A 9805-nucleotide genomic window follows, 5' to 3' on the forward strand; every position below is an offset into this window, starting at 1 on the left:
AAAAAGGGAGACAAAATAGCCCCAATTGGACATAAAATAGTTACAGTGACACAAAATTATCATCATGAGACACAAAATGTCTACAAAAAGACAAAACATGGCCACAAAGAGACATTAGCGAGCAGACAGAAGACAAAGACACAAAAAAATGGCCGCCAATGAGACACAAAATCACAACAAAGAAACTGTAAATGGCTACAAACAGACAACAGTGGTGTCAAATAGATACAAAATAGCCACAAAAGGACACTAAATGGCTAAAGACACACAAAATGACCACAAAAAAGATACAAAATAACCACGTAGAAACACAAACTGGCCACAAAGAAATGCAAAACAATCACCAAGAGTCACAAGATGACCACAGAGATGTAAGACAACCACATATGGAGTAAAATTAAAAATAAGAGAAACACAAAACAACTTATAGCCCAGAGCAAATAATGGCCATAAGGAAACACAGAACAGCTAAAAAGAAAAACACAAAGACATGACAACCCCAAAGTGACACAAGATCCAAGTCAACAACACGTACAAAAATGGCTAAAAAGACACACCGATAAACAAAACAACACACTGAATCAGTGTAAAGTGAGAGGAAATCGAATAATGGATAAAACAAACGATACGAGACCAAAGAAGCGAATCACACGTTTGTATCCGGGGCCCGTTTGTCCTGGAATTCATCCACGATGTCAGCCGTGCTTAAACTCATAAATCTGAACAAATTCACACCCAGAAGAAAAAGCAGCTTTCACTTTGTTTTAATAAAGTTAATCCTGTTTGTGGCGGGTACATCTTCAGACGATCATTACAAAAACATAGAAATTAACATCCATGCACAGTCATATTCTCAAGTTCAGCCGCACACGGACCTTCAGTGAAACCAAACACAATGTGGAGCAACCTGAGATAGCAGCGTTACCCAACACACGCTCACGTAACCTCGCTGTGACACACCATTGTTGGACTGTTGCAACAGTGTTTGCAGACTGGGGCCATTTTCATCCCTCACAATCACACCCTACAGTCACTATTGTGAATGTGCCGAGAGTATGAAAACTGTACAATGGAAACATAATAAACAATGCATCAGGAAGTTTACAGTGGCTAAATTAAACTTTATACAAATAATTGAAGCTTTGATACAGAATTCAAAGAAAAACAGGTGTTACAGTAACAGAGAGGCTGTTTTTCACTGGATCCATACAAACACAGAGCACTCTGTTAGTGGAAAAACTCTCCCATGAATGTTTCCATCAGATGCTTCAAATCCAATAACAGCACATGGACCAGAATCCTGTGTATGTTTGACCTACCTGTGAATAAAAAGAAATATAAACAACATTATGGATGAGAGTTAAACCACAAAAAACGGAATAACATAAAGAACATACCTTTATTGCTTTATGTAGTTATGTGAAGTTGCCACTAGATGGTGCTGTTTCACCAGTAAAAATGCAGCTTGGTCCACTGAAGCTTCCTGTGAAGAAACTGACACCTGCACGGATTTTTTTTTTAGTTAAATGTGCCATCAATTTTCCATTTTAACCCACAAGAGTGTGTTAGTTTGCTGATAAATTTCCTGTTGGGTGACGGGTTAATGCTACCAAAGGCGATGTTTCTGTTAACCCAAATAAATGTGATCCAAAGGCAATGCTGATGACAAAGTCGCTCGTGTTTTAACTTTCACGTTAAGAGTGAGAGGTAAAGAGTGGTGCTATTAAAACAATATATAAACAAACGGAGCTCAAAGCTCGGTGTCTTCAATGGCCTCTGGGTCTTCTATGGTGTCCAGACGTCTCTTGCAGGCATCCAGGAGCTTTTTTCTGGGGCCTAAAGGGATGTGAATACCGGTGAGGTCCTGATCTGAACAAAGCAACAGAGCCTCCAGGTCGATCTTCTCCTTTCTGAAGATGGGCATGAACTCACTGAGGCTCTGAGAGGCCAGGAAGGTCTCCAGAGGACCGTTGTCGGGCTCCGTGTCCTCGTCCAGCCCGACCTCGGCCTCCTCCCAGGGCGACTCCTGCAGGTCTCTCTCCTGCAGACTCAAGGCGCTGCCAACGCTGTCCTCATCGAGGCTGGGGGAACGCCGGGGCAGCGGCCCACGCAAACGGACGTTAGGCGCTCGACCCAAAGGTTCGCTCCCTGCAACACTCCCTCCATCCTGTCCGATCCCAAACACGCCTCCGCTCATGTAGCTCCTCCTGAACACCATGGTGCCGAGCCCGGGTCGGGTGAACAGGGAATCGCGCCCGGAGTCGGTGCTGATCTCCGAGTAAGCAGCTTCGTAGAGGCCCGGGTCGCTCATGGCACGGGAGGCGGTCTCGACGTCATCGTCATCTTCCCGGGGGAACATGTCCCGTATGTTGAGGCGGGACCTCTCTCTGGGGTTGGCGTAGGTGCCTTGTTTGAGGAACATGACGTCGTTGCCGAGCTGCAGGCCAGACAGCGAGCGCACGCTCTTCCTGCCGTCCTCGTAGATCTTGAACGTTCCATCAAACTGCTTCTTCTTCTCCAGCTTCTTCTGTATCTTGGCCTTTCCCTTGGCTGTCGAATGCAGGGTGGCCTGAGAAGAAAGCAGCAACTTAGAGACAAGTAACTTAAAGGAGAATTCCGGCCATTTTACAAACATATCCCATCTGTCGGAGACCCAGGGAAGTTGGCCAAAGGGAAAACCGCGAGAAATTTTCATTATCAAAATAGTTTTTACCGAATTGGCCGTGGTGTCAGTAGCAATACAATTCAACCCAGGGGCTAACCATACCATTAGCTAGCACAGACATGATACATTTTGAGATTTCAAAAACAGCGCACCTACCTCTCTCAGCTTCCGTGTTCCACAGGCGTGCGCGCAAATTGATCGCTGAAGTCATACACTATAATATTCCAAAATTGTCTTTTTGTCCACTGACACCACGGTCAAAGGTATTTTGATACACGTTAAGAGCCTCAGGAAAGGTTAAAAGCTTGCCCGATAGAGCCCGCTTTCATGGAAATCAGCGCAATCGGACAACTTTGCGCAGCGGGCATGAAAATTTCTCGCGGTTTTCCCTTTGGCAAACTTCCCTGGGTCTCCAACAGATGGGATATGTTTGTAAAATGGCCTCCTTTAAAGACAAGTTCTGCACCCTTTTTTCAAGCTCATTTTTGTTAGTCCTCCTTAAGAGTGATCTTTGTGGTTATCACTTCTCAACAAAAAGTTTGCAGTTTTTCTAAAAATTACAACATACTTTCCTGACATTACCCAATTACTTTTAGTAGGGCTGGGCAAATTAACTCGTTATTATCGTGTTAACGTGATAATTATTTAACGCCAATAAATATTTTATCACGCATTAATGCAGGTTTTTTTTATTATTTTTTGGGGCTTTTGTGCCTTTAATTGGGGCGCCTGCTCAACCCACTATGCCATTGACCACCCCTGTTTTATTATTTATTTTATTATTGTAAAAGTCTGTTGCTCACAGGCTTTTATTTTGTAAAAGTCTGTTGCTGTCTGCTGTGGAACAGGAAAAGAAAGTAATCGGCGGATCCACCAAACATGGAGAAGGGTACGGAACTTTTACTCGGCCATTTTCATTTTAAAGTTCTTCCAGACGGCGGAGTCCACAGAACCAAAGTCATCTGTAAACACTGCCAAGTTGAATTGTCCTCTCAGCGTAGTAGTTCCAGTCTAAAATATCACTTAAAGGCAAAACACACAACTGATAGCAGCAAGTCATTCAAGGAAACAGACAGTGGAGCGAGGCTTCTACATAAAAACTACAGAAAGATGCTGATGTTAAAAGTGTGTTTGCACAACAAATGTTATGGCACTTTCATTCATATGGCAGCACATTTAAAATAAAACTAAATGCTAAAAGCTATACACTACTTTTGAATTCATTTTTGGATTTTGCGTACAAATGCGATTAATCGTGATTAATCAGGGAAATCATGTGATTAATTAGATTAAACATTTTAATCGTTGCCCAGCCCTAACTTTTAGTCATCTAAACTAAATGACAGCTTTAAGGTTATAGATGAGAAAAAAATGCTCTAAATTTTCATTTGGGAGCTTGTTTAGGGGTAAGAGGCTGACCATGAACCACAAGACCAACACTTTTGCTGCAATATACATACTGAAGGGTCTTGTTAAAACCATAAAATTCCTTAGAAAACGGTTAATTTCAGAAGTCATCAACAAATTTTCCTAAATTTTCCTAATCTTGAGATATAGCAGGACTTCCATCTTCCTATTTTCTCCAACACTAAGACAAAGAGCAACCACCTGCGAGTATGGCATGTTGGAGGTGACGGTGTTGAACTTGCGGCTGAGTGTGCTGCTGCTGGTGTAGCTGGAGAAGCTGATAGCATCCAGGTTGTCTAAAACTGCCGACTCTTTAACGAACTTCCTCTCCATGCGTTCGCGGTGCTTCTTTTGGAGCTTCTCGCAGTCCTTGATCCGGCGCTCCGCGCCGCGAAACGCCCGTTCTTTGAGTTTGCCGACCAGCTTCGGGTTGAGGGTGATCTGCTTGGTGGCGATGGAGTCGAGGTAGCGGACGCAGTCCATGTGGCCCTTGGTGGCGGCCATGTCCAGAGGTGTGTGGTAGTCGTTGTCCAGACACCACACGTTGGCACCGAAAGCCACCAGGAAGGAGAGGCAGTTGTGGTGGCCGTTGGCAGCTGCGAGGTGCAGCGGAGTGTTCCCCCAGATGTCACATCTGTCCGGGTCCCCTCTGAGAAACAGAAGCAGAGACGGCTTGTTGAATCAACGATTATACGATGCACAGACACAGTTTTCTCACTCTATTTCAAAGAAATCTGAGAGTTACCTTTGACCTTTGATCTGAGGTTGGACAAACACATTAACAATGTCGTCAGGACTAGTTTTTTCCAGTTGAGTCTCCTGGCCAATCTCCTGGGCAATTATCTTTTCTAGAAAAACTGCGTTCAAGTATTTAAAACATTACAACAATATTACTGGGCATGTATTGTTGTAATGTTTTAAATACTTGAACGCAGTTTTTCTAGAGAAGATAATTGTTTTGTATTTGGGAGTATCGTCCATCGACTCTTTTGGGCTTTCACATGCGCGAGCATACCGACAACCGGTAAGTGACATGCTGTTTATAAAGTTGTTTTGTAATGTCCCCATGCCAGTAATGTGAGAACCATGCATATGGTTTTGATGGTAAGGCTTGTGACTTTATTGTCGGATGGTTTATAAAGTGGTGTGACGTTTCTGTAGTGTGCAAGTTGTTGTTTTACGTGGAAGGTTTAGCACTTGCCCTTTGGACACCACGTATTTGGCTAGCATGACACGCTGCGCAAACAGCGCAATCGCTGCGCAGGGAGCGCCGATTTGCACCAGTCTGTGTCCTACTGTCAGTATTTGACAACCTCTAGCAATGGGATTGCGCTTCAAATGCCCCGGAGTTCCCCTTTAAGTATCGTCTGTAAAGGGCTGTATAAATAAAATACATTTACATTTCTGTTGGTACTCTTAAACTTCTGATACTTTTCTCAGCAATCAAGCCTGAATCATTCTTCTTTTGTTGGATTTGACTGAAATGTGTTCAGCACAAGTAAACCCAAACGCAGACTCGGGCTCAACAACCTTTATATGGAACAAAACCAAAGACGCCGCAGTGGCAGGCGAACAGCCATCACACTTTTGGACAAGTCTACTATGTACTTAGAAAACATCTGAGGCCTTTAAAGGGAGTCCGGGTGTATGTTGTATGAAACTGACTGCGGATGCCGACTCCTCCACATGCGGCTGCTGTGTTTATGACTCGTGTTCAGTCCCTCCTCTTCCTCTTTTCCCTCCTCCCAGGTCCTGATCAATAATTGAAACTCTGCAGGTTAAAACACGACGGAGGTGGCTTTGCATTATTCATCCCACACAACCACTGTCTTTTTTTCACAGACACCCAGCAACATCATTACAACACAGCGACCCTGATTTCACTTCCTGTCCGAGGCTGCACCTCAGCACGGCGTGCGGATCGTCACATCATCAAGATTCTTAGTTTAACAACTCCTGGAGTTTGCTTTCGGCTTCACGGAAACATTTAGCTTCTGTTTGTTCACTGTTGGTCAAAAGGCCAATTAACCAGATCTTGTTCTCTGATCGCTGTAGTGACACTGAGCAGGAATCACACCGAGCAACACGGACAGTAACCTGATGACCTGAAGCTAAAAGCCGGAGGTGATACAGCAGCCGCACAACAGAAACAACAACTCTGTTTCTACTAATCATGACAGCTTGGCTCTCCTGGTGGCTCAGGAGTATCTGGAATTTGGGACATATTTAAATCCAGATGAAAAGTAGTTTAGGGAGTGTGGTGAAGCAGTTAGACAACCAGCTTTATTTTGGTTTGGCGGAGACATTTAAAAGGAAATATTGATAGCTCGGAGAAAACTGGCACGTTATAAAATACTCAGTCGATACCGCTTGACTTTAGCCGTCCAGATTCATAAAACTGGCTTACAGCCTGTGCTGGAAATTCAAAAGGCACCAATGCACCTGTATCCATGTGTCTGGGCCTGAATTAATGCTCCGGCCTTTTTGGAGAAGGAGAATTAGATTAATGGCTTAAAGGGATAGTTCGCCTCTTTTGACATGACAGCTGTATGACACCCCATATTAGCAATATCATTTATGAACATTTTCTTACCCCCTGCTGCGTCCTGTGAGCCGAGTTCCAGCCTCGTTTTGGTGTTGATGAAGGTTTCTACAGCCCTTTACAGACAATCATTACGAAGTACCAAAGTGATTTACAACAGGTAATAAATAAAGAGAAGAATAAGTTAAAACAAATAAAAACAATAAAAGAACAGTGAAAGCAAAAAAATATAACAAAATCGACTAAGATAAAATAGGATAAAAGTGTCATCATACTACTGGGTATTAAAAGCCATCCTAAATAAGTAGGTTTTTAGTCTAGATTTGAAGAGGCCCAGGTCAGAAATAAGACGCAGCTCAACGGGGAGCTTATTCCAGAAGGTAGTCCGGCTTGTTGGCTGGGGTTTAAAAATAAAGCGTTTTGCTTATCAAAACAATATGCGTTCAAAAGAGTAATACATTTGCATCACAAAATGGTTCTCCAGGAAAAAGTCAGATCTCACAATCGCTTGGCACTATTTTCTCTCCCTTCGTATCACTGCCTGCTGCCGACACCCGCTCCTGTTAGGGTGTTTGCTGCTCGGTCTACACAGCAGGCAGTGATATGAAGGGAGAGAAAATAGCGTCAAGCGATTGTGAGGTCTGACTTTTTCCTGCACAACAATATTGTTTTGAGAAGCAAAACGCTTTATTTTTTAAACCCCAGCCAAAAAGCCGCACTACCTTCGTCAACGCCAAAACAAGGCTGGAACTTGGCTCACAGGACGCAGCAGGGGGTAAGAAAATGTTCATAAATAATATTGCTAATATGGGATGTCATACAGCTTCATGTCAAAAGAGGCGAACTATCCCTTTAACACACAGGTACCTGAATCAGTTAAATTTTGCTTTCTGGGGGATAGGTCATGTTTGTCTAAAGCCTGTAAAACTGCATTAGCACCAGGCCTCACGGGCGTTTAGCTCAGGGGGTGGAACTGGAAAAAACCCAGTATGACCAGAGTATTAGGAGTGGAGCCGGCTTATGACAGAGAATGCGTCATTTGAGGTGACGAAACCTCAGAAATCGTAAAAAGTACAGCTCACACTCTCATCTTCTCTGTTATGTGTCATATAGTGATTAATTTATGATGTTTCTTTTCTTTTTTTTCCCCCACAGTCTGCATATACAGTATATCAATGGTTTTATAACAAGGTCTGGCAAGAGACGATTTTTCTTATAAATGCAATTTAATCTGGTGCATAGGTGCAAGTGATGGTGAGTGTGTCGTTCACCAGCCCTGGCTCTTTGACCATCTAATCTAACAAGAATTGATTAAAAAAACCTTGATTTAGTCAGAGGACGAGAATCACCGACAGTGGAACACAAAAGGACAGGACCGATAGAGACAAGAGACAGAAAACAGACAAAGACAGGGTAAGGTGTGCTGTGGTGCGTGGAGGTGAATGTTGTGGTCTGTAAGTAACCCCCGTATCCACCAGAAATAAAGCCGTGATGTTGACCTTCAACACTCACTCAGCATCAGCCAGTGACCACAGCCAGTGACAGGCTGGACCACAGCTGGTTTATCATTTTGACGACGTGGACGACGACTTTCAGTGCGATGGACGTCCTTACCGAAGTGAATGAGATGTGAATTTTGCCATTTTTCTTAGACAGTTTCTTCCTGCCTGCAAGTTTATAAGTAAAAAATCTGGTTCTCCACCATAAACCACAAATATAAACTACTCACTAGCCCCTCAGTGTTTGCATCTATGATTATTGTGTTCATTTTGTATTCATTTTTGCTGGTTTGCAGCTCAATTTAATGCCCCTGCTTCCACTCGATCCATCAGTCTGACCTTTCCACGTTACGCCTGATAAACCTGCACCCAGGCCTGCTGTTGATCTGCCTCAGGCTGTAAATACATCACCGTAAACCTCAATAAAAGCCTTCTCATACCCGCTCGCATCACCTGAAAATGGACTTCCTCCTAAAAACACTGTGACTGCCTTGGTTCTCAGAGAGATAAACATTTAGATGGTACAATTCCCGAGCTTTCGGGAGGAAAAACAGCTTCTGTGCTGCGTTTGAATCCAATCTAGATCCCTTCCAGCTGCTTAGGCTCAAAGAATCAGACCAGAGACTGAATATAGAGCTGTTAAACGTGAACGCACACTGTTTATTGAGTGCGTTCACGTGTAAGTGACCTTTCTCTGTAATAAGGCTGTTAAAATGCAAAGCTCCTGCAGCTCTGATTAGATTGGTGATGGAGCCAGAAACATTGAAAACATCCAACAAACTAATATTTAACTGTCAAGCTTAGTTTCATTTGGTAAAAAGATTTGTGTGTTTTTAAATCTATAATCCATTTAAAAAATGTCCCATTTTTAAATTAAATTCATCAAATTCAAAGTACTTTTAAATTAAATTTAAAACTGACACGGTGGAGAATATTTGATTCTTTAACAAATTATTTTAGCCTCACTTTTAGGTTTTGTTTGTGGTGAACCTGCTGCTGCTGATGATTAAACAGCCTGGACTGAGCTATCCCGGACCGGGTCTCTGGACTCACCCTCTGCCCACGATGAGCCGGAGCGCCTCCAGGTTGCCGTGGTAAGCGGCCCATAAGGTCGGCGTCATCCCATCCTCGTCCGGGGCGTTCAGCTCCTTCCGCGTGGCCTCCTTCAGCACGTCCAGGTAGCCGTCCCGGGCCGCCCGGTGGTACCGGTCGTTCATGACGGCGCCTCGGCTCACTCTGAGCTCGGTTCCATGGAATAAACGGACCGACTGCCCGGTTGTTGCGGCAGCGCTCAGTCCAAACTGCCTGGGATGGTTGCTAAGGAACGGGCACAAGGCGTGCTGATCGTCACGTGGGACCGAAGGGTGACGACATTAAGACCCGCCCACTTCGGTAAGACTTTTTATTTTCGTCTTTTAAAGTTACATTTCTACTTTCATGAGTTCTATTTTGACCATTTTGACACTTTTCTAAAAATGTTTACGTCTGTGTCAAAATTTGACCTGTAAAAGTCATATTTCTGACCTTTTTTCACTATTTTTCCATTGTTTTAAGCTAAAGATACAGTTTTTATGTTAAATAGTTATCAATGTTATTTTTTTTCTGACTTTTAGATTTACATTTGTACTCTTCATGAGTTCCATTTTGGACTGTTAAAAGAATAAACATGCTTTTTTCCTAAAAATGCTTACG

The 9805-nt window shown here is 43.3% G+C and overlaps 1 protein-coding gene across 2 annotated transcripts; it reads right to left on the reverse strand.

Moving 5' to 3' along the window:
- Nucleotides 1–805: 805 nt before the first annotated feature.
- On the reverse strand, nt 806–9421 carry LOC142374585 (pre-mRNA splicing regulator USH1G-like). Of its 2 annotated transcripts, XR_012768749.1 has the most exons (4): nt 9167–9421; nt 4274–4721; nt 1398–2569; nt 806–1319 (listed from the first exon to the last, which is right to left on the reverse strand). XR_012768749.1 is itself a non-coding variant. In XM_075458324.1 (3 exons), exons 1-3 carry the CDS (start codon nt 9328–9330, stop codon nt 1751–1753), a joined length of 1431 nt encoding a protein of 476 aa, XP_075314439.1. In that variant the 5' UTR covers nt 9331–9421; the 3' UTR covers nt 1326–1750. The 2 variants fall into 2 exon arrangements, 1 of the variants encoding a protein (XP_075314439.1); XM_075458324.1 differs by lacking the exon at nt 806–1319 and having other exon boundaries at nt 1326–2569.
- Nucleotides 9422–9805: the final 384 nt, after the last annotated feature.

The sequence above is a fragment of the Odontesthes bonariensis genome, chromosome 23 (assembly GCF_027942865.1).
Source record: "Odontesthes bonariensis isolate fOdoBon6 chromosome 23, fOdoBon6.hap1, whole genome shotgun sequence".
NCBI lineage: Eukaryota > Metazoa > Chordata > Actinopteri > Atheriniformes > Atherinopsidae > Odontesthes > Odontesthes bonariensis.